This window comes from Danio rerio, chromosome 18, assembly GCF_049306965.1.
Source record: "Danio rerio strain Tuebingen ecotype United States chromosome 18, GRCz12tu, whole genome shotgun sequence".
Lineage (NCBI taxonomy): Eukaryota > Metazoa > Chordata > Actinopteri > Cypriniformes > Danionidae > Danio > Danio rerio.
The window spans coordinates 10,705,356-10,731,348 of NC_133193.1; the positions used below are offsets into that span (position 1 = coordinate 10,705,356).

Here is a 25,993-nt window from a genome sequence, read left to right on the forward strand (position 1 = left end):
CCCTACTCAGTTGTAAGTCACTGTGGATAAAAGTGTCTGCTAAATATAAATGTAAATTCACCCTTACTGAATGAAAATATTCATCTCATTCAGCAGTGTAAACAAAGTTTCCGAACCGGTTTCTTGTCTGATGTGGTTCATATTTAACTCGACACATGGATTGGGAGGGTTTACACAATCAGCCTGGGTTTCTTTGCAAAGACAATAAGTAAAAATCAAACGATCTTCCAGACGAAGGTTTTTTCCTGCAGCCTGAATATACAAACTCTCAGGAGCTTCAGTTTTCATATCATTGAGTGTATTTGAAAGCGAATTAGTTCTGGATCTTCCACGCTTCTCCAGAGGGCTTTATTTATTTGTGCCTGTTAGCACAGATTTTTGAGCAATAACACACACGCTTTCCTTTTCAGTCTGTTATGTGATAATTCTGAGCACTTTATAGAGCCTACTGATGTACTAAATATATGATAAAATAATGAAATATGATTATTATCTCATGCAAAATCAGCTTTGACAACCACTGAAATAAATTATGACTTGGATGAGAAAGAATAACACACAACTTAATTATTTAAAAAATAATGAAGCAGCAGAAATGTTTAGTTTTCTGTGTGGGAGCTGTATTTTCTTATACGCAAATGTTCACCCTCTTTATCAGATATTGCGATTAAGTACCTCAGGCCCTTGGTCATCTGATGCCAATGTGAGATTTGCTAGAAAACAGCAGAACACTGTATGACGCTTGTCTGAGGGAGCGCTATTGAATGCAGTTTGAGCCTGGAGTCATTACAAATATGGTGAAATAGATTTGTTTTTGATTGAGTATAGGGGAATTTGCACTGGAAGAAAGTTCTCATAGTTCCTAGAACTATACTTAAAAAGTTTAGGGTTAAATCTGATCCAACCATCCATCAATCTACTGCTTATTCATAACTGGGTCACTCAAAAGGTCACATCTGTGTCCGAAATGAAAATACAGTATGCGCATAATTAAATGTTTTTAAATACAAAATTTGCCCCACCTGTTGGATTTCTTTATAATAAACCCAATTAAGTCATGGGAATCCTAAAAGATTAGAATAATCCTAGAATAAAATATGTGGTCTTTGATCATTGGTTTAATAGACATGTGATCAAATTTTCCCTCCAATTAAATTGTGGGCCTGAACAAAACCGGCTCATTGGGTATATGTGCCCAGGGCTACATTTTTGAGAACTGAAAAAAATGCGTTTGCAGGTACATATGGTTGCATTTTGCATGTAAAACAAACACTACAAGGGGTTTAGGGAAGGGGGTGGGTGGATTAGTCAAAATCAAACTGATATATTTTGCACAGCAAGTTGACCAGCTTCTCTCATGGATGCTCACAAGAGGGACATTGAGATTAGCAGAAATGTTCATAGCGGCATTTACACACAGCGGATTTATAAGAAATGGCACATATAAAAAAAAACATGCTACATTAACTTATTTGAAATTGTCAAAAATGTACACGGCAGCCTCTAATGGATTTGTAAAAACAAAAACTACAAGCACAACCCAGGGTGCTCAAAAATGGAGCCCTGGGCACATATCAATGTGACAACCTAATTGCCATCCCTAAATTTGGAATGTACACTTGATAATTGTAGGTGATATTAATATGTTATAGAACGTTTTAGTATATAAGATAAGTTCAGGGTAAGATTTTTTAAATGTACTGAAAAACGTTCTGAATACAGGATCACCTCGAGGAAATTTCAAAAACAAAAATCAAAACATTTTATAAACATTTAAAAATTACTGCTATAGATTGTTTATGTTTGTTGTAAGGCTTCATTTCAGAGTGTGTGTCGCTGAATGGGCCATGGATTGACATCAAACTCCAGATGAGTCTTGCATGTGTGTGTGTGTGTGTGTGTGTGTGTGTGTGTGAGTGTGTTTTGGCACGTCTTCATTGTTGTTCAGTTTGACATTATGATAACTGAGATCTTACAGTGTGACATGGAGATCATGTTTGTAAAAAATATATGGAAAATTTCCGGAACCACTTTACCGCTTTAAAAGCGCTGTTCACATAGGCGAGGACGTTACGGAATTTTTTTCGGAAAAGAGCATTTACACATCCATTCCAAAATACCGGTAAATTCTGACATCATCAACCAGAAATGAGCTCTAAACGGCTGCGCTTGTGTTTGTAAACATTTGACTACATCACAAACTCTGTGAATGGATCAGTATTGTGAACAACTTCGATGAAAACATACAGAGAAACACTTTCACATGTTGAGGTGTACATGATATGTGTGTGTGCCCATGGGCTGTTTCATGGGCACACGCAAAGCTTGAAGGTAAACAAACAACGGCTTATCATAAGCATCTTATCGATAATTAATTACACGGTTGGCATTAAGATGAACATATAAACGTTATCTGACTAATTTCTAGCAGCTAAATGTGTCTGGAAAAATATTTTAAGGCTTTTATTCTCATAAACCGCGCGCACGCGAATGCGTCTGACTGTACTGATTGGCAAAAGCAGACGTCTCACGTTTGCACGTTTTAGACGTGCATGTGCTCTTTCCGGCAATCTTCCTTTTGTGTTCACACAGCGCAGCATTCCGGCAAATTACCGATAATGTTACAAGTTCTCTTTCCAGAAAATAGCCAGAACGAATTTACCGAAAAAGGGCCCGTTCACACATACAAACCTTTCCGGAAAACTGCTGGTAATTTTCCGGAAAGGTGTGTGTGTGTGAAAGGGGCTCTTGGCAGAGATCAATGTCCCATAATTCAATTTACAACCTGTAAATAAATGAAAAACACTTATACATACATTTGTTTATATTATTTCATAAAATAAAGCATTTTTGTTTTTTGGCCAAGTGGTTCCAGAATTTCCACTTTGGGTTTCAGCCTACACTGTAAAAAATATCTGTAAATTTACACTTTCTCTATTTTGTAAATCATATGTGTTTATCTTTTTTTTTCCAAATGACTAAGCCGAAAAGAAAATTGATAAATAATCACAAAATATTTTTAAAAAATGCTAATATCCGGATATATTTTACAGTAAAATAATTATTTCAGTCCATTTCTACTAATAAACACAGTAAATCAAAGCATTTCTCATTTTCAGGTGGTCTCTTAAATGTTTCCATAGCTGTAGAGGACACCTGATTTAGAAGAATATATTCTCATTCGAGGAAGCTGATATGTCTATTTAGGTGTGAAGTTCAATTGGCGTATTTTGCGTTTCTCTCTGGAAGCAGACATCAATTAGATGAGGAATCAGTGGGAGCTCACTGTACTAGGAGGCAACTTTAATGAAAATTGAACAGCACTTGAACTAACTTGGCAGACTGCCGCTCTCGCTCTGCACGCCGGCCTCATTATTTACCCATTAGCAGACTCTCTGTCCAAACCTTTTTATAGCAGGCAAACACTTGCTACTTTATCATGACTTCGCATCCATTTGAATAAACACAGTTTAATCTCGTCTGCATAATCTTACAGCTGCCATTCCTCATTAAGACAGAGTGACATTTTAAATTCACAGCAAGCAAAACACTGTGTTTTCTAAAAGTTCAAGCTCAAAAGTTATGATTTTGCATTGGCTCTATTTTTTTTTAACTTTTTTATGAATAGAGTTTTACTTAAGAATCATACTTAAAGTTGAAAACAATTTAATATTATTCATTCATTCATTTTCCTTCGACTTTTTAGAGATCATTACAGCAAAATGAACCGCCAACTATTCCAGCATATGTTTTACATAGCGGATGCCCTTCCAGCCAGTACTGGGAAACATCCATTCAAAGTCATTCATACTACAGCCAATTTAGCTTACCCAATTCATCTAAAGGGCATGTGTTTGGACTGTGGGGGAAACCCACAGAGGAAGCCCACGCCAAGACAGGGAGAACATTATTCTTTTTTTTTTTTTTTCGTCGTAGTCCCTTTATTAATCAGGGGTTGCCACAGTGGAATGAACCGCCAACTTATCCAGCATATGTTTGGACAAACCCCACACTGGGAAACACCTATATTATTTATAGTGCATGTCTTTGGACTGTGGGGGAAATCGGAGCCCCCGGAGGAAACCCACACTGACACAGGAAGAGCATGCAAACTCCACACAGAAATGCCAACTGACCCAGCCAGGGCGTTTGAAGATGAAGATGAAGATTTTTTTCTTCTACTGACTTACAAAAACAACAAGCTTAGCATTAAAAAAAAGTGTACATTTATTTAACATAATGAAGCAAGAGGGGTCAAGTCCAACATAACAAACAAAACAGCAATATTTCAATCTAACTAAACTAATAAATAAAAGAAACCAAATATACAAACCAATACACTAACTCTCTTTGTGAAGTTTATTTATGAACTATTTCGAGAGGATCACGTGCCTATGATTGATTGCGGCAGGTCCCGCATTATTCAATTTATGATTCACCAACCAGACGATTCCTAAGCCACTATAAATACCCTAAGTTCCATAAGACAGCTTTGTTTCCTACTCCTCCGTTCCTAGATGGGTGGCACAGTGGCAAAGTGGTTAGCACTGTTGCCTCGCAGCAAGAACGTCACTGGTTCTAGTCTTTACCAAGCCAGCCGATGTTTCTGCTTGGAGTTTACACATTCTCCCCGTGCTCACGTGGGTTTCCCCAGGGTTCCTTTGTTTTCTCCCACCGTCCAAAAATGTCAATGTTAATTTTATTTATCTGGCACTATTTAACACAACCAGAGGTTGACCAATGTGCTGCACAGAACAAACCAAAACAGAGAAAAAACAAATATGTATATATAAAATTAAAAAAAAAATTATAGCTAAAACAGACAATTTTCACTGATAAAATGCCAAATCGAAGAGTTAAGTTTTCAACCTAGATTTAAAAACGGATAGGGATGAAACAGATCTGATACAGACGGCCAGAGCATTCCACAATCTAGGACCAGCTTCTGCGAAGGCACGGTCACCTCTGCATTTCAGCCTCGACTTAGAGATGCATAACAGTCTCTGATAAGATGATGGAAGAGACCAACCAGGCTGATGCTGAATCAACTTGTCCGACAGATAGGAATATACCAGGCCATTTAGAGATTAAAAAACCAAGAGAAGCATTTTAAAAGTCATTCGATAGTGCAAAAACATGCAACTTAAGTTACTTGACTAATCCAAATTGGCACCATAGACATGCTCCTAGTAAGTAGTTATCTCTTAAGAGCAATCACTATCTGTTCATTAGCTACTAAAGCAGAGGAGTTCTCGAGATCTACCTGAGCTCAAACTCTCTTTTCGCCTTGTAAAGGGGAGGGAGAAATCTCCCAGAGTTTTCATTAGTCTCCCAGAAATGCACAGAGACTCCCGCGTCTCCTTCATGGTCCTCAAATACGTTGCGCACCCTTCACTGCATTCGTCCTCGCTCTTCAGACACGTTGCACACACCTTGTCAAACACCACCAAAACCCCCCCCCCCCCCCCCCCCCCCCCCCCGCCACCCCGACCGACAACTGAGCGGGAGTAGTCTGGAACTGTTTATGGTCAGTAGGAGAGGTGTGTTGTAGGGGGAGGGGTCACAGATTATGAGATCAGTGGTAGGTGGAGTCACAGCAACTGCTGTCAATCAAACATGCCTACACTCAAATCTTATCTGGACTGAGTATTGAATGTGTAGTCAAGTAGTTATCCTGAATGAGGCGGTTCACACCAAAAATGAAAATAATAAAAAATTCTTTTAGAAATTTTTTGTCCCTCTCTCTCTCTCTTTTATCTTTATTTACTTCCTCTATCAAAGATGAAAAGTTCTGGTAGACACAATGCCCACAGCATTATTCCCAAGCCAAACACAATAAATATGTTAATTATATATATATATATATATATATATATATATATATATATATATATATATATATATATATATATATATATGGTTTTATGTTATGTTATGTTTTGCTTTGTTTTAATTTTTTTAAATTATTTTATTTGGTTTGGTTTTATATATTTTTCTTTTTTCTTTTTTTATTATTTATTATTGTTATTATTAAATTTTGTTTTGTTTTTATTATTTTTATTTTGTTTATATTTTATTCTATGTTGTTTTGTTTTATTTTGTTTATATTATTATTTTTATAATATTTAAAATTATTTTATTTTTTCTTATTTTTTTTCTTTTATGTTGCTTTGTTTTTGTTTTGTTTTATTTTATTTTTTATTTTATTTTCTATTTTATTTAATTTTTTTATGTTTTTGTTTTATTTTATTATTTTTATTATTTTATTATTGTTTTTTGTTTTATATTTTATTCAATGTTGTTTTGTTTTATTTTATTTTGTTTAGATTATTTTGTTTTTGTTTTTTCATATTTTTTATTATTTTATTTTATCTTATTTTTTGTCTTATTTATGTTGTTTTTTTATTTCCTTTTCTTCTTTTCTTTTCTTTTTTATTTAATTTTATTTTGTGTTTTTTATATTTTTGTTTTGTTTTATTTTTATTATTTTATTTTATTCATTTATTTATTTATTTTTATTTATTTATTTATTTTTTATTTTATTTTATTGATATTTTATTTTTACTTATTTTAGTTTTAATTTTTGGTTTTTGTTTATTATTTTTGAAATCTCTACTGCTGCTTTGTACTGTATAAAGATGTTTGATCTTGATCAGAGGGGAAGATTATCATCCTGTAGTCTCAAACATCTATTCTATTCTTAAAATAAAATTATTATTTTTTAACCACAGCACACAAGTTTTATAGTTCCACTCATATGATGTGTTTATCTTTTAGAGCTTGGCAGTACAAATGAACTATTTGAAAGTGAGTAAATGGGAAGCCGTTCCTTTAAATGCGTAAGTTCTCTGACCAGCGTCTCTTTAAACATGGAATATCATGGTTCTGCACACGTCTTCACCTCACACTGAGAGACAGGCTAAAAATAAGTGTCTGGTGTGAAGGTGGAGCTCGAGTGTTTCAGAGAACAGAACGAGACATGGACAGGAAGAGTTCGCTTCCTTGTGTCCGCTTCCTTGTGTCCTGAGCAGGACATAAAGTTTGCTCCTGCATTTGATAGAGCAAAATAAACAATGGTAAGCTTGGACAGAGAGATTGAAAAATTTCTACCACTCCAGCACACATGCCTGGCAATGTCAATCTAACTTTGACTGTGTTGTGGAAGCTTGTTTGTAGCTTAAATCACATTTTGATCCTTTTTATTGTACTTTTTGAATTTGTCACACAATTCAGAGAGTAGGTCTTCAACTTGTGTTTGTAACTTTATTTTTAACAATTCAGTTTGCAGCTTTCCAGCTAACACGGTGTTATTCTAAAAACATGTTAGGAATTCATTCATTTACTTTCCTTTGGCTAAGTCCCTTTATTCATCTGGGGTCACCACAACGGAATGAACCACTAACTTATCTAGCATACAGTATGTTTTGTATGTTTTACACAGCGGATATTCCGAAATATTTGGTGGCTTATTCTGCTGTGGTGACCCCTGAAAAATAAGGTATTAAGCTGAAGGAAAATAAATGAATGACCCTAAAAATTCGTTCACAGTCTCTTTAGCCCCTTTCACACAGCGATACTGGTAAATATATGGAAAATTTCTGGAACGACTTTACTGTTAAATTAAAAAAGTGCTGTTCACACAGGCGAGGACGTTACGGAATTTTCCCGGAAAAGAGCATTCACACATCCATTCCAAAATACCGGTAATTCTGACATCATCAACCAGAAATGACCTCTAAATGGCTGCGCTTGTATTTGTAAACATTTGACTACATCACAAACATATAGAGAAACACTTTCGCATGTCGAGATGTACATGATATGTGTGTGTGTTGGTGCTCACGGGCTGTTTCATGGGCACACGCAAAGCTTGAAGGTAAACAAACAACGGCTTATCATAAGCATCTTATCAATAATTATTTACACGGTTGGCATTAAGATGAACATATAAACGTTATCTGACTAATTTCTTGCAGCTAAATGTGTCTGGAAAAATATTCAAATGCTTTTATTCTCATAAACTGCGCGGATGCGAATGCGTCTGACTGTTCTGATTGGCTAAAGCAGACGTCTTACGTTAGCATGTTCTAGGCGTGCATGCTCTCTTTTCGGCAATCTTCCTTTTGCGTTCACACAGCGCAGCATTCCGGCAAATTACCGGTAATGTTACAACTTCTCTTTCCGGAAAATAGCCAGAACGAATTTACCGATATTTTTAAAAAACGACTACTTTGAAAATCTTGCAGTCTGAATTCGGCATAAGTTAATATCTGACTGTTCTGTCTTTTTTAAATCACAAGTTTATATCCACTGAAAATTGCTCTGACACTTTTATTCAGAAATGTACAAGTATCACAATTCTGAATTTGTTTTGGCTTAGAATATTGAGTTTACATCTCAGCTTGCAATTGTAAGTTTAACACAGAATTGTTCTGTATGTTCCTCTTACAAATCTGACCTTAACTTGTATGAATTCAAAGAACATCTGACGTAGAGTTTATATATCAAGATTTGCATTTGTATATTTAAAGATAATGGCCTTTTTTGTGCCTTTTATTCCATGGCAGAAACCTTAAAACTTCCATAGCGTGTGGGATGTGGAAGTGGGAAGACAGAAGAAAAAGTCTACCTAGAGGATCCTCTGCTGGAAGCACAGCCCTCCCCTATTCTCTCTCTCTCTCTCTCTCTCTCTCTCTCTCTTTCTCTCTCTCTCTCTCTCTCTCAGTCTAGCGCTGAGTCTGTGTGTGAGCGCTGAGCTTTACGGAGAGAGAGAGAAAGAGAGAGGAGCGCCTGGGGCTTCACCGCGCTTTACTTGAGTTCAGTCTCAGCTGAGTTACTATTTAAAACACTGAGAGGAAACACACACACAACATCTAGGAGATAAACAGCCAGCCACACGCACTTTTAAACTGATTGAGCGACTACAGTGAAGACTCATGGTGATCTCCTGAGGCTGTGACTGATTCAGCAGGAGAGATGTGATCACCGTGTGACTTACTGAACACGCACACACACACCTGCTTCATCCTCAGGTGGCGTTCAGGAGGACTGGACTGCTGAAAAAGCTGCATTAAACCGGAGGCCACGGGACTGCATACGGAACATGGACTACTTGTGGTGGATTGTACTGCTGATTTGGACGCTCATCGCGCCTGAAAGAGGAACCGTTGCGCAGAGGAGCAAGAGTAACGTACCCCGGCTTAAACTCTCCTATAAAGGTCAGTCACTTCTGCTGCTGTTGGGGATTCTGGGGAGAAGTCTGATATCAGTTTATGGATTCGTAGGTGTTTTAAAGTTTTGATGGAGTCGGAGTTGCTTGCTTGTGTTCAGAGTTGGTTGTTTCTGGGGGAGATTTGGGTAATGTGATTCACATGGCTTCATTATGCATGGTGGGTCGTTTTGAAAGTGGTTTCTGGAAGCATGAAATCAAGTCAACGCAGGGATGGATTTTGGGCTGGCTGTATGAGGGAGATACTGTTCGGATATTATTTTGCTTGGCATTTGCTGTCATAATTTATAACAAAAATTGTGAGTGAAAGACAATGGTTTTTGTGTTTGGCTGGTGTTGATGGGTAATGTTACAGAATGAACTTTTTTGTTAGAATCAGACATAGTCAATGTTTTATTGAAAGCAGCAATGACTTGATTTGTTTTTGTGACATTCGAAAAGGTCAGTTTAACAATTATTTAAGGCTGTATTTCTGCCTAACGTGACCCTTAAATATAACTTTTTTTGGTACCAATAATAAGTATAATCTAATATGCTTGACTAATATGATTTTTTGTAAAAAATGACCTGACTAGTAACTAAAAAAAATTAAAATGAATGTTTTTAATGGAATCAAATGTATTTTTAATATTAATGAATCGTCAATATCAGGTTATACAATATGAAAAGTCATATTTAAAGGAAGAAACGGTGCCTTGAATAACTATTGTGCACATCCACTTTCCAGGTTAAATGCAAAAAAGCATTTCATTTTACTTAAAATTCTCTAAAAACTAAAAAATAACATGTTTTAATAATAATAATAATAATAATAATAATTGATTATATAATTTATTATTTATATATTATATTATAATAAAATCTATTATTTAATTAGCATTACTATTATTAAACCTTGTTGTTTTAGAGATTACTACACATTTTTTTTGTAAAAAATAAATGTTTTATTGCATCTAACCTGGAAAATGGATCTGCACAAATGTTATTGAAGACACTATTTCTTCCTTTAAATATGACTTTTCATTGTGTAACCTGATATTATGGTTCATTAATATTAAAAATACGTTGGATTCATCTAAATCAGTTAGTAGACAAATCATTTTTTACAGTTTATCATTAAAATCAGAACATTGAATTATATGGATAGGTTCAGCTATGAATGAAAGCGTTTAGTCGTAATTCTGCAGGAATCAGACAGATTGCTGTGATTAATTTCAGTTTGTGCACAGATTAAATCAGTGGTGTTTTTGAGTCTGTGCACAGAGCCTGTGGGCTGACTGCGTTTGTCTGAATGCACAGGTGGGAATGCTTAAACCGCTGGCATTCATTGTTTCCCTGAAACACCTAGATTTACAGTTCATACGCCATAAATAAATTCACAACCCTTTCTTTGCTGTATACCCTGCACATTTGCTATTTAACTTACTAATATCAATCAGTGAAAAATGATATATCATAGTGGATTTGCTATTGATTATATTTTAGGAAAAGCTCTTGTTTTGAAAAAATTCTGCAGAAAGTGTTGTCAGTTGTATTGAGATATATTTCTAAAAATGGTAAATCATATTTTAAGGGTACCATTGGCTGGTGTAGACCTGGCATGAACAAATAATATATGATAAAAATTCCACCAGTAGGTGGCAAAAAGCTTCCATCTTAATGATCGATTCATTAAATCTTTCATTCATATGATAAATTCAAAAGTGCTGATTCATTTATAAACAAAGTGACATGCACCATCTACTTACACACTCAACAGCACAGTATATGAATTCAGTGTCATCCCAAATGGAACACTACAGTTTTTTTACTAAACAGAAATGAAAACCATTTCCCTGATGACATTTGACAAGTCCCAAATTAGGGAAATAAATGACCAAACTACCAAATAATATCTGCCATGAGTATAACCGCATTTACCATCAGGAGGCGCTATAATCACTCTCGTAGGAGACTTTTGCTTTTACAATCCAAAATAAATAAAATAATTCAACATCAGTACCTGAAAGCTTTACCCTTTCTGCTGCATGAGCAAAGCAGCAACCAGCAAATTCAAAATCTGATTGATTCCTAAATAAAACAGAAGTAAAAACAGTAGTTAATCCTGGTTAAAAAGTAACTCGCTCAACTTACTGAGCTATTTTATAAAATACAACCACATTTTCAGTCATGTTCACATGCTGATATTCCGGAAAATCAGGCTCTTGCTGTTCTGATATTACTTCACTTTATCATAACCTGGACTATAGGGCAAGTTAATATGCTTCAGACTGTTTTACTAAGTAAGTGGCATATTGCCAGTACAGTGCTAAGCATATATAAGTACACCCCTCACAAATCTATCTTTTAAATTCATATTTTTAATAGGAAGCTATACAATATTATAGTTGTGCACATTAGATCTGTCCAGGGCTGCCTAAACTTTTTTTTATGAATGGACAAAAACCAGACTTGATTGAGGCTAGTGGGCTGAATGCAAATATAGGGGGGGGGGGGTAATTTACCATGGGTCATTTCCTAATTTATTTAATGTTTAAAAATGACCAAAAAAAACATTGTTTCATATAAACTAATAGTTTTTAAAATTTATAATGAGCTTATTACTGTAAAACCAAATCAATCTCATTTAGAACAAAATTACACTAGTTTTGTGCCTTTTGCTTGCCGATGTCTTCTGCATAGACCTCTTTTCGTCGAGTGACAGTATTTACATTTTTTAAAAATTTGATTTGTTTACAATTTTTAATTGAAACGTTTAATTTCAGTTTACTTTTTTTGTAGCTCAGCAATAAAACAAACAAAAAAGTTTACCTCAAATTAGAAATGATGATCTATGTGTTAAAGGCATTTGTCTTAACCCTCTTTGTCCTTCTCACTCTCTTCTCAGATGAAATTGGGGTGCCAAATCAAAGGTTACAATAGGCCAACTTTGGCCCGTGGGCCCTACTTTGGGCATCTCTGAATTAGTCAGTACTGAAGGCAAATCTGGAGCTTATCTAACAAAAATAACTTACGATAACATTCCAAAAACTAGTACACCCAAATTTATATGCTAGAAAAATATGAATCAATTAATTAAATCATTCATTCATTTTTGTCTTAGTCCCTTTATTAATCTGGGGTCACCACAGCAGAATGAACCGACAAAATGTAAATAAAGAGGAAAAACCAAGAGAAGCAAAAAAATGTGTTGACATTTTGTAGGTTGTCGTTTTTTTGCAATATTTTGTTTGAATTTAAATGTATTTCCATTTCTGAATATTTCTGTTGACTAAAATTTTATTTTTATTAATAAATCTGTTTAATAAATGTGTTTTGTTTAAATGCAACAAAATACAATTAATTTTCATAATGTACTTAATTATTCTGAGCACTGTATAATAATTTAACAACTTAACCCATTAACAATTGTTTTACAATGGTAAAACAACAATTACAAATTACGATATTGCACACTCTCAAAATACAAAGTTTAATATTAACAAAATATATCGGAAACATCCTCTATCTGATGTTGCATATTGTCCTTATTATACACCATTGTTTATCCATGATCTTATCAATAGAGTAGAACTTTCCAAAACCTCTAATAAATCATTATCTTCTCTGCATGTAAATCTACAGCACTTTCCTTTCCTTGAGAGTAAATTGTTTATAAGATTCCCTGTGTCTATTGTAATTGAAGACTAACACAAAGTGTCTGTTTTTAACGGTGCGGTTTGTAAAAAAGAAAAGAAAAAAAAAAACATTACAACTCTTGCCGTCGGATTGGCGCTGGTGATGAAGTGAGCTGTCAGGAGTGAGAGTGTTTAAATGAAAGAGCTGGTTCCTCTGTAATTAGAAAGAGACACAGGAAGGTTTAACAGTCAGGGCAGATGGCTGTATAAAAGTGAGCCATTTCTCTCTCTGCCAGCTTTCTAATTGCACTGACAGCTCCTCATTAGCTGGCTGCTGGAAGCTGAGCTCTGTATGAACCGCGGTGTGTGACTGTCAGGCGACAGACGCGCTCCATCCAGCACAACACACACAGGAGACTTCTTAAATAACCAGCGCTCTCATCTGCCCCAACACACACACACACACACATGTCTGGAGCCGTTCACAGTATCAAACACTGACACCTACAGGCACGCACACACTGTTTGTCTGGACAACAGCACTGCTAGAAAACACAATAGAAACCATCGTAGAAAGTTCTAATAGTTTCCACTACAAATGGCATTTAAAAACCTTACAAACATCACATTCTGAAAATTAAAGCAAGTATGTTTTTATAGTGCATGTTGGCACTTATTACATTCGCATTTATTGGTTTTACCATGCCAGAGGTAAACAATTACAACAGAGGACTACTGTATCAGGCCTGGCATTAAAAACCTATACATTTATGTTATAGCTATTGAAATGATCACAACCCATTTCTGAAAGGCAAACAAAGAACAATGAAAGCTGAGAAAATCTAATAAAAAGCTTTACAAACTTGTTAATCTAAATGGTTTCTACTGTGTTTTTTGTAACATTCCATTAGGACTTTTGTTGGCTTTAACTTGCCACCAATAGAAGGCACACCAGTGGACCAGCAGAGCCCCACAATATCATTTCAACATCATTTATAAATAACCCATCCCAAACCTCAAAGAAAACCTTCAATCCCAAATAGCATTGAAAGATTACAAACCGTCACATTTTAAACATTAAAACAAGTATGATTTTGTAGGTTGTGTTGGCACTTATTACATTAGGATTTATTGGATTTAACATGCCAAGATGCTAACAATTACAACAGAGGACCATTGTAGTTAGACATCAAAAGAGTATACATTTATGTTATAGCTATTGAAATGATCACAAATCATTTCTGAAAAGCAAACAAAAAACAATGAAACCATTAGAGAAGATCTAATAGATATAAAATACAGTTTTAATGCCATTAAACCATTACAAATTAGTCAATTTAGCAACGCAGTGGCGCAGTGGGTAGCACATTTGCCTCACAGCAAGAAGGTCGCTGGTTCGATCCTCTGCTCAGTTGGCGTTTCTGTGTGGAGTTTGCATGTTCTCCCTGCATTCGCGTGGGTTTCCTCCGGGTACTCCGGTTTCCACCACAGTCAAAAGACATGCAATACATGTGAATAAGGTAGGCTAAATTGTCCGTAGTGTATGAGTGTGTGTGTGTGTATATGTGGATGTTTCCCAGAGATGGCTTGCGGCTGGAAGGGCATCCGCTGCGTAAAAACTTGCCGGATAAGTTGGCGGTTCATTCCGCTATGGCGACCCCAGATTAATAAAGGGACTAAGCCGACAAGAAAACGAATGAATGAATGAATGAAATTAGTCAATTTAAATGTTTTCTATTGTATTGTGTGTAACATTTTATTAGGATTTATTGGCTTTAACATGTGACCAAATACACACAATTACCAATAGAGACCCATTTGTTGGTATTTTGGATTTATTGGTATTAACTTGCCAACAGTAGAGGCTAACAATTACAGCAGAGGACCATTATGTCTGGCATTAAAAACAATACTTTTATGTTACAGCTATTGAAATGATCACAAATAATTTCTGAAACACAAACAAAGAACAATGATGAGAAGATGTAATATGTCTAAAACACTGTTTTAGTGCCATAAAAAACATTACAAACTAGTCAGTTTGAATGGTTTCTATTGTGTTGTGTTTAATATTCCATTAGGATTTATTGGCTTTAACATGTGACCAAAGACACACAATTACCAATAGAGACCCACAATATAATTTCAATATAATTAGTAAATATCCCATCCCAAACCTCTGCTGAAAGCAACACCAATAGAAACCATCGCAGAAGTTCTAATAGTTTCCTCTACAAATGGCATTACAACATTACAAACCTCACATTCTGAACATTAAAACAAGTATGTTCGCATAGTGTGTGTTGGCACTTATTACATTAGGATTTACTGGTTTTAACATGCCAACAGCAGAGGTAAACAATTACAGCAGAGGACCATTATAGTTGACATTAAAACAATAAACTTATGTTATAGCTAGAAATGATCACAAATAATTTTGGAAAAGCAATCAAAGAACAATGAAACTGTCAGAGAAGATCTAATAGTTGTAAAACAGTTTTTTTTTTGCCATAAAAACCATTACAAACTATTCAATTTCAATGGTTTCTCTTGTGTTTTGTGTAATATTCCATTATGATTTATTGAATTTAACATGCGACCAATAGAAGTCATACAATTACCAGAGACCCACAATATCATTTACATTCATTCATTCATTCATTTTTCTTCAGGCTTAGTCCCTTATTTATCAGGGTTCATCACAGCGAACAAACCACCAACTATTCTGGCATAATTTTTATTATTGCTATTAAAACAAAACAAATGCCCGTTGAAAAAAACAAACCAATAGAAACCTTAACAGTCTATTTAAAACTATTGCAAATATATTCCAGTAGGATTTACTTTTTTTTAACTAGGCTCAAGTAGAAGGCAAATAATTACCAGTAAAGACTTATAATTAAATTATTATAATTAAATTAAATTATACTTTGCATTAAAAACAACACCTTTATGTTATAACCCATTACAAACCCCTGCTGAAAACAACAACAATAGAAATCATTAGAGAAGTTCTAATGGTTTTTACTATAAATGTCATTAAAAACATTACAAACCATCACATGTTAACCCTTAAAACCAGTACATTTGATGTTTTTGGACATATTCCATTAGGAATTATTAGTTTTAATGTGACAATAGAAGGCATAAAATAACCAGTAGAGACCCAAAGGGCATAAAATCAGTACATGTCTTTTTCAACTATTGAAACCGTAACAAATCCCTGCTAAAAAATTACAACATTAAAAAGAAGGCAAAGATGACCAGTAATTTTCAGTAAAACCATTATAATTTCCATTATCATCATTAAAATCATCACAAATCTCTGCCATCAGAGACCATTATAACTATTAAAACCATTACAAATAATATCATAGTTTCTACTGTTTTTGTTTCCAGCAGGGAATGAAGAAAGAGACAAAGAGAAAAGAGGGAGGGAGTGTGTGTGTGTGTGTGTGTGTGTGTGTGTGTGTGTGTGTGTGTGTGTGTGTGTGTGTGTGTGTGTGTGTGTGTGTGTGTGTGTGTGTGTGTGTGTGTGTGTGTGTTTGTGTTTGTGTTTGTGTTGGTGTTTTCGTACTGTGAGTTTGTGCGATGTGCGCAGGCTGATCTGAGCAAACACGAGCTGGCGAAATGCCAGGCCAGATTCTGATATCCAAACTCGTACACCTGTGAACATTTGTCAGCAGTCTGGCTGATTCATCTGAATTGCTGAATCCTCATCAGTTAAAGTGCATGTGGGTGTGGGAGTAATTAGTCATGGAGAGCAGACATTTGTTTGTTAAATACTTTGATTGAGTGTCTTATCTTTAATTTAAAGACTACAAATTTGTTATGCTAGTTTTCTTGAACTGCTGTGTATCTATCCATCCATCCATCCATCCTCCCTCCTAGCTCTGTGTTTTAGATGGTGCATCTGAAAGCACGTTAAAAAAGCCAACATTTTTATTTCTCTAAACTTACTTGAGTCTTCAGTTTGGTGTTTTGTATTAATGGTTCTGTGAGGTGATTTTGTAGTTGTGTGATTATTCGACACCTTGAATCAATGAAATGGAGTTGACTTGTTAACAGATGTTCCCTAACTCCCTAAACTTATTTAAGGCAAATCAACCACCCTTCATCCCTCTATTTCATTATTTACCATTAACTATCCATAAAACCTACTCTTCCCTTTTAGGTTGAGTTTTAGGGGTCCTAATCAATTTACCAAAATATTACAGTGACAGTACCCCCCCTCTGAGGACCTGGGCGTCATTGTAAGATGCTCAATCAACCTACCTACTCCTTCATTATTCTCTTACTCTCTTTCCCCTTCATCTCACTGTACCTTTACCATTCCTCCTTCGCCATCCCTTCATCCATACAATAAAGATTGCCTCAAAGTGTGACATGGTTCATGCTGGTGAAATTAGTTAAAGCATGAATTAGAAGTTAAGATTGTCATATTCCCCGCTATCATGATATGCGTCCAATTGAAGCGGTTTCTGAACATTTTTTTTTTTGGGTCTCTATGAAGAAAATGGATAATGTGAGGGTTGGGTTTAGACATGAGGGGACACACTAGACAGTACTGTCTGTACTAGGTCTGCATGATATATTATTTAAACATTTATATCACAACGTGCAAATTTGCAAAATCACATCTCAGGATCTGCAATATCGTGTTGGGATTATAGTTGACCATACACTATAGTTCAATATGAAGCAACATTTCAAGCAAATTTAAGCCAATAAGAGATTTATTGTATTTAATTATTAACACAATGAAAACTACAGTGTTATTTTATGTTTGATTATTACATTTCTGCGCAGTGGGTAGCATGATCGCTGGTTCGAGCCCCAGTTGGGTCAGTTGGTATTCCTGTGTGGAGTTTGCATGTTCTCCCCATTTTTGCCTGGGTTTCCTCCAGGTGCTCTGGTTTCCCACACAAGTCCAAATGCATGTGGTTGAGGTGAACTGGATGAGCTAAATTGTCCGTATGGGTGTGGATGTTTCCCAGTGATGGGTTGCAGCTAGAAGGGCATCCACTGCGTAAAACATATACTAGATAAGTTGGCGGTTCATTCCACCGTGGCAACCCCAGATTAATAAAGGGACTAAGCTGAAAAGAAAACGAATGAATGAATGAATTTCTGCCTGAATACTATTATACTTTCCAAAAAACCCAGGTTATTTTATTGCAGCCTTTGCATTATTGTATTTATCTATCATTTAAATATGTTTATTTTATTTTATGCAGAATCCCTGCCCAACAAAATGATCTCAATCAATGTAAATGTATAGAGATGAAGCCACCCCCCTAAGAAAGTCCCAAATGAGCACTACTGGTATCAATGTCTCCTCTGAGACTAAAGTTCCCTGAGCAGGTTAACAATAACACCTTCACACAAATCCCGACTGATGTGGAGGAACATGAGAATGGATGTGTATGAATGTTGTCTCAAATACTTGGTAACTAGTACAGAAAGCAGAGATTTGCCACTTCAGTGCTTTCATTATTGTGTGTGTGATGGACAAATGTTTTTGGTGTAAAGCAATGCCATTCCAAAGTGCATGTTTCAAGAAGGCTGTAATCTCATGAAGGAACGAGAGTAGTTTTATTTCACTTTAATTAAGCTTTTAATCCACAAACATGCCTGGAATCTGGTGTTGGGTTGCGTTTGCAGCATGTGAACTCTCTGTATCCTCTTCAGAAATAAAGCTGGAGTTTGAGCGCACACACCTAAAATAATACTCCAGCAAATTCCTTTCAAATGGAAAATATTTATCCCATAATACGGGTTTCCCTTTGGAAAGCAAGCAGATGATAAAAATCTGATTAGATTTGATTCCAGGTATGTGAATGGCTTAAAGTGCACCTGTTGTACAATATCCAATTTTTGCATGGTGTTGCACACAAACGGCAGTGTGTGAAGACAACAATCTTAAATCATTAAAAATCCACCCGCTCCTTATTTTGTAATATTTGGTTTAACTTTTTTTTCATTACGTATGTGGTTTTGATTCTCGAAGCTAAGTGAAATTAATTTATTTAGGCCCTGCTCACTGCAGATGACTGACAGTCTAGCATTACCATTGTCTCCGCTCTCTGCAAGTTGTGTTTGGTAGTGCAGTGGTCCCTCATTAATTGTGGGAGTTATGTTCTAAAAATAACCTGCAATATGGTGAAATCCGTAAAGTAGTCAGATTTTATTTTTTACAATTATCATAGATGTTTTAAGGCTGTAAAATCCTTCACTACACACTTTATACACTTTTATGAGACAGACATGAACATTTTCCAACTTTTCTCCCTTGTTTAAAACTCTCAAATTTCAAACTTTTGTAAAAAAGTCCAGTATTATAGAATGAAACTAAAGATCAAAACTATTTGATCTTTATTTATTTATTTCATAAATTCCAACTTTTTCTTTCCTTAAGCATTTCCAACTTTTTGTGAGATGGTTAGCATCGTCCTCTGCCTTTTGGGTGCTACCGCAGGTGCCTTGGAAGGGGCAGAACGTTTCGTCGACATTGTGGGGAGAAAACTTGCAAACATATAGTACAGCACTTCAGAGTCACACTGCTAGCAATTGACGATGTATGTAAATTTTGCAAGCTGAACGCATTCTGTACTGTACAGGAGACACGTCATGGATGAGATTGATTGACAGTGGCCTACAGCCAATCAGGACACAGCACACAATGCGCTATAGAAAAAAAGCATGTCAAATGATGTCAAAAAAAAAAAAATCTGCGCAACTGTAAGGCCGCAAAAAATGAACTGCATTAGCAAAGTATCACTGTACACTATCCTCAATATTTTTTCTATATTGGAATGTACTGTGCATCTAGAAAGTATTTATAGCCCTTCACTTTTTCCACATTTTTTTATGTTACAGCCTAATTACAAAATGGATTAAAGTCATTTATTTCCTCAAAATTCTACAAACAATACCCCATAATGACAATGCGAAAAAAATAAATAAATTAATTGTTGCAAATTAAAAAAATACAAATTGCTGAGAAGCTGAAAAATCACATGTATATCAGTATTCACAGCCTTTGCTCTATACTTTGTTGATGCACCTTTGGCAGCAATTACAGCCTCAAGTCCTTTTGAATACGATGCCTAAAGCTTGGCACACCTGTCTTTGGGAAATTTTGCAAATTCTTCTTTGCAGTACCTCTCAAGCTCTATCAGGTTAGATGGGAAGTGACGATGTACAGCCATTTTCAGATCTCTCCAGAGATGTTCGAAAGGATTTAGGTCTGGGCTCTGGCTGGGCCACTCAAGGACATTCACAGAGTTGTTGTGAAGCCACTCCATTGATATTGGCGGTGTGCTTTGGGTCATTGTCCTGTTGGAAGATGAACCATCACCCAAGTCTGAGGTCAAGAACACTCTGAAGCAGGTTTTCATTCAGGATGTCTCTGTACATTGCTGCATTCATCTTCCCCTCTAGTCTAGTCTAGACTAGTCTTCCAGTTCCTGCTGCTGAAAAACATCCCCACAGCATGATGCTGCCACCACCATGCTTTGTATTAGGGATAGTATTAGCTGTGCCTGGTTTTCTCCAAACGTAACCCCTGGCTTTCACTCCAAAGAGTTCAATTTTTGTCTCATCAGACCAGAAAATTTTGTTTCTTATGGTCTGAGAGTCCTTCCTTTGCCTTTTTGGCAAATTCCAGGCGGGGAGTGGCTTCTGTCTGGCCAATCTACTATACAGTCCTGATTGGTGGATTGTTGCACAGATGGTCGTCCTTCTGTAAGATTCTCTTCTCTCCACAGAAGAACGCTGGACCTCAGACAGAGTGACCATCGGTCACCTCCCTGACTAAGGCCTTTCTCCCCTGATCACTCAGCTTAGATGGCCGGCCAGCTCCAGGTAGAGTCCTGATATTTCCATACATCTTCCATTGACGGATGATGGAGGCCACTGTGCTCATTGGAACTTTGTAACTTTCCCCAGCCTTGTGCCTCAACAAACTCCTGTCTCAAAGGTCTAAAGACAATTCCTTTGTCTTTATGCTTGTCTTGTGTTTTGACATGCACTGTCAACCCTGGGACATTATATGGACAGGTGTATGCCTTTTCAAATCATGTCCAATCCACTGAATTTACCACAGATGAGATCCAATTAAGCTGCTGAATGTGGAAACAGAATGTACCTGAGCTCACCTGTACCTGACAAAAGCCGGGAATACTTCTGTACATTTGATTTTTCAGCTTTTTTATTTTTAATAAATTTGCAACAATTTCCAAAAATCTTTATTTCACATTGTCATAATGGGATATTGTATGGAGAATTTTGAGGAAATAAATGAATGTATTCCAATTTGGAATAAGGCTGTAACATAAAGAAATGTGGAAAAAGTGAAGCGCTATGAATATTTTCCGGATGCACTGTAAATTCACCTCAAAGTTAACCAAAATTTGTTTATTTCTCTACAATTTATTTATTTGAAATTATATTATATTATATTATATTTTATTATATTATATTATATTATATTATATTATATTATATTATATTATATTATATTATATTATACTGATATTAGGGCTATCAGTCAATATTACTTAATTTTTAATTAAATAATATTATATGATATTATATTGTACTGATATATCCAGGCTATCAGTCAATATTACATTATTTTAAATAAATTATATTATATTATATTATATTATATTATATTATATTATATTATATTATATTATATTATATTATATTTAGCTATCTGTCAATTTATTTTTTGTTTTGTTTTATCAAATTAATAACAAATGAATCTAATGAATCAACAAATTGCTAACTTATTAAATATACAGTAAATCTTAGCTGAGAAATCAAGTTCCAGAAAGACATTTGCATTGGTTTCTAAAGCTTTTGTAATTTTGACCCAACATAGAATTTATCTCAAATTATCACTGCTGATTAGATTGGATGGACATGCATGCTGCGATGAATGGAAAAAGCACTCATGTTTCCTCTGCACACATACACACACAAATACAAGCAAACATGCACACACACAAAGGCACACACAGACACACACACACATGTGCCCTGTGGAGCCGGAGTGCAGGCAGTATGTAGGGTAGCGAAGTTTATTTTTATCAGCCTCAGATGGGACTGTTCCTCTGCCTCCACCTGCCCTCCTCACTCCTGCTCTCAGAGGTTTTTCCACAACAATAGATGGAGAGGAAGAGACAGCCAACCGGTTTGAAGAGGCTGGGACGTATGTTCAGATTAGCAGCATGTCTAAAGCCACGTCCTCCTGTGCGACTGCGTGCAGCTATAGATTACCCACAATGCCGGGCAGAAGCACCGTATGTTCTGTAATCGGAGGCAGAGCATGAATTGTTTTTTCCAGCTAAGTCATAATACATTATTGAGGGAATGTTTGGAGTTGGTGTAATTTTATTATTATTATTTTTGATGGTATTTTATGCTACCAAAGTTTGCATCAGTTTTAATATGTGACCATGGACCAAAAAAACAGTCATAACTGTCAGTTTTGGAAAATTGAGATTTATGCATCACATGAAAGTCATATAAATAAGCTTTCCACTGATGGATGGTTTGTTAGGACTGGAAAATATGTGGCCGAGAAACAACTATTTGAAAAACTGAGTGTTTCAAGAAATCTAAATATTGTAAAGATCTCCTAAAAGTGAAGTGCACATTACTCATCAAAAATTAAGTTTTGATTTATGTACAGTTGGACAATGTATTTTTGTTAAGTGCCAAAACATACATATGCAACATAATTTTATGGTCCAATTTTTATCAGTTGTGGTCACATTTTATCAGTTTTCAGTATCAAACTATTTAAAAATGTATTTCATTCCCATCTGAGCAGTTGAATAGTGTGAATTTGTTTAGATTATTTGATTTTGATTTTAGCTGGTGTGTTATTTATTTTCTTATCACCGGGATCTTGGAAATTAATTTAATATGCTGATTTGCTTCTCCAGTTATATTATCCATTTTTCATTATCTATTCTATTCTATTTTATTTGATACGATAGATGGATGGATAGATGGATGATGATGGAAAGAAAGAAAGAAAGAAAGAAAGAAAGAAAGAAAGAAAGAAAGAAAGAAAGAAAGAAAGAAAGAAAGAAGAGAAATAACGAAAGGAAGAAACTGGATGGATGGATGGATGGATGGATGACAGAAAGGAAGCAAGGAAAAAAAGTGGATGGATGGATAGAAGGAAGAATGGATGATAGAAAAGAAGGAAGGAAGGAAAGAAAAAGAAAGTGAATGGATGAAAGAAAGAAAGAAAGAAAGGATGGGTGGATGACAGAAAGAAAGGAAGGAAAGAAAGAAAGTGGATGGATGGATGGATGGAAGGATGGATGATAGAAAAGAACGGAGGAAGGAAAGAAAGAAAAAAAGAAAAAGAAAGAAAGAAAGATAGAAAGAAAGAAAAAGAAAGAGAGAAAGAAAGGATGGATGGATGGATGGATGGGTGGATGACAAAAAGGAAAGAAAGATAGAAAGAAAGAAAGTGGATGGAAGAAAGAAAGAGAAAGAAAGAAAGAAAGGATGGGTGGATGACAGAAAGAAAGGAAGGAAAGAAAGAAAGTGGATGGATGGATGGATGGAAGGATGGATGATAGAAAAGAACGGAGGAAGGAAAGAAAGAAAAAAAGAAAAAGAAAGAAAGAAAGAAAGATAGAAAGAAAGAAAAAGAAAGAGAGAAAGAAAGGATGGATGGATGGATGGATGGGTGGATGACAAAAAGGAAAGAAAGATAGAAAGAAAGAAAGTGGATGGAAGAAAGAAAGAGAAAGAAAGAAAGAAAGAAAGAAAGAAAGGATGGGTGGATGACAGAAAGAAAGGAAGGAAAGAAAGAAAGTGGATGGATGGATGGATGGAAGGATGGATGATAGAAAAGAACGGAGGAAGGAAAGAAAGAAAAAAAGAAAGAAAGAAAGAAAGAAAGATAGAAAGAAAGAAAAAGAAAGAGAGAAAGAAAGGATGGATGGATGGATGGATGGGTGGATGACAAAAAGGAAAGAAAGATAGAAAGATAGAAAGTGGATGGAAGAAAGAAAGAGAAAGAAAGAAAGAAAGAAAGAAAGAAAGAAATAAAGAAAGAAAGAAAGAAAGAAAGAAAGAAAGAAAGGATGGGTGGATGACAGAAAGGAAGGAAGGAAAGAAAGAAAGTGGATGGATGGATGGATGATAGAAAAGAAGGGATGAAGGAAAGAGAGAAAAAGAAAGTGGATCGAAGAAAGAAAGAAAGAAAGAAAAAAGAAAGAAAGAATGACGATGGATGGATGGATGATAGAAAGACAGCAAGGAAGGAGAGAAAGAATGAGGATAGATGGATGGATAAATGATAGAAAAGAAGGAAAGAAAGTAAGAAAATGGAGGGATGATAGAAAGATCTGCTAATCCACCCTGGAACTGAACATTTGGATCTAGTGATTGATTCCCGAAGTTACAATTTGTTCCACACAGTTTTGAATATTTGTGCTGGAGACTGAAATGTAGAGCTGATTAGTGGTGTTTGTTGTCTTTACCAGTTCGAACCCTTGATTCTGAGAACCTGTTCCTCAGGGCGTTCTCAGCTAGTCTGTATTAGATAAATAACTCTGGGCTATATGATGATTACAGCTCATGCTCTAATGAATCACACAGCAACTGTCGCTAAAACTGAAGCTGAGTGAAACCTGACAAAAACATAGACCAAGACCACAGCAATGTGTGTTTGTGTGTGTGTGTGTGTGTGTGTGTGTTTTGTGTAGTGCATATTTCCTATTAAAATACGATGCAGGTAAATCATGAATCCCATGTTCACAGTTTTCACAAGATCATGTTTTATTAATCTAGCTCGAAAACAAAGTATTTGATTACCAAACCCAATGACATGCACATCTCACACCTCAACCTGATCTCAGCCTCAGAGTGACATGCACAATGAGCAGATTGATGTACTAATTACATGATGTTGTTTTTGGTGTGTTGGTGTGTGTGTTTTTGGTCTGATTTATGTGTTTTGTAATGCCCTGGCAACCATCTGGGTCATAACAGAGGTGCTAATAAATGTAAACATTGCATCACGCATTGTTTTCCAACGGTTTGACTGATGAAAGCTTGATGATGATTGAGTTATTATTTTGATAATGACACACGCAGGTAAAACAAGGCCACACTATAACACCCACAAAGACTTTGTATTAATATGCAGTACTTTTGAAAAGGCTGCTTTAACAATAATTGAGTGCACTGTTAATTTCCTCTTGAAAAGGTTTTCTAGAGTGTTTGTTACTGTAAATTGAAGCTCTTTTCATTATAAGTGTATTATGCAAGCAGGCATTTAATGAGATTGCACATGTTTTCTGATGCAACACTTTCATATAAAACCATCTAGTAGCTTATTTTCACCTGCAGGAGGAGAAGTGGTCATAGCATGTTTGAAAAGAAGGATGAGTAATGTTAAAGGAGGATGCATGACCACATCTGTGACATAATTCAACAGATGTTTCTAGAGCTTAGAGTAAACTCTTATTAAACTGTGCTATTCAGTTCTTTAAAGTGAGAGAAATGTCATGTGACATACCTAATAATCTTGATGCATTATTTTTTTCAGGCTGTTGAAAGGCTTCAACAATTAATATAGTATATAATAAGCCAATATATGGGCGACACAATGGCACAATGGGTAGTGCTGTCACTGGTTCGAGCCCCGGATGGTTCAGTTGGCACTTCTGTGTGGAGTTTGCATCTTCTCCCTGTGTTGGTGTGGATTTCCTCTAGGTGCTCTGGTTTCCCTCACATGGACATGCGGTATAGGTGAATTGAACATGCGAAATTGGCTGCAGTATATGAATGTGTGTGTGAATACTTGAGTGTATGGGTTTTTCCCAGTGATGGGTTGCAGCTGGAAGGGCATCCGCTGTGTGAAACATATGCTTTGGCGATTAATAAAGAGACTAAGCTGAAAAGAAAATTTATGAATAAGCCAATATATTTTAATTGTTCAACTTGCAATTAATTTGAATTAATATACATTTAAGCTAAAGCAATTTCACTTTTTTTAAAGTGTCATTTAAGCTTATTTCAAAGTTTGTTTAGTTTCTTAGGTCTTTAAAATAGGTTTTCAACAATCTATATATATATATATATATATATATATATATATATATAT

The 25,993-nt window shown here is 35.5% G+C and overlaps 1 protein-coding gene across 8 annotated transcripts in view; it reads left to right on the forward strand.

Moving 5' to 3' along the window:
* The window catches only part of sema3ab (sema domain, immunoglobulin domain (Ig), short basic domain, secreted, (semaphorin) 3Ab), a 166,572-nt gene that overhangs the window by 96,369 nt on the left and 44,210 nt on the right, over window positions 1–25,993 (forward strand). For 5 of the 8 annotated variants that reach the window (XR_012393569.1, XM_073928845.1, XM_073928842.1 and 2 more), the window contains one exon: window positions 9,033–9,218. Coding sequence is in view for 6 of the 8 variants with exons in the window: in XM_073928845.1 (XP_073784946.1) it covers window positions 9,104–9,218 (115 nt within the window). In the remaining 2 variants the exon portion in view is untranslated. 8 annotated transcript variants of the gene reach the window in all.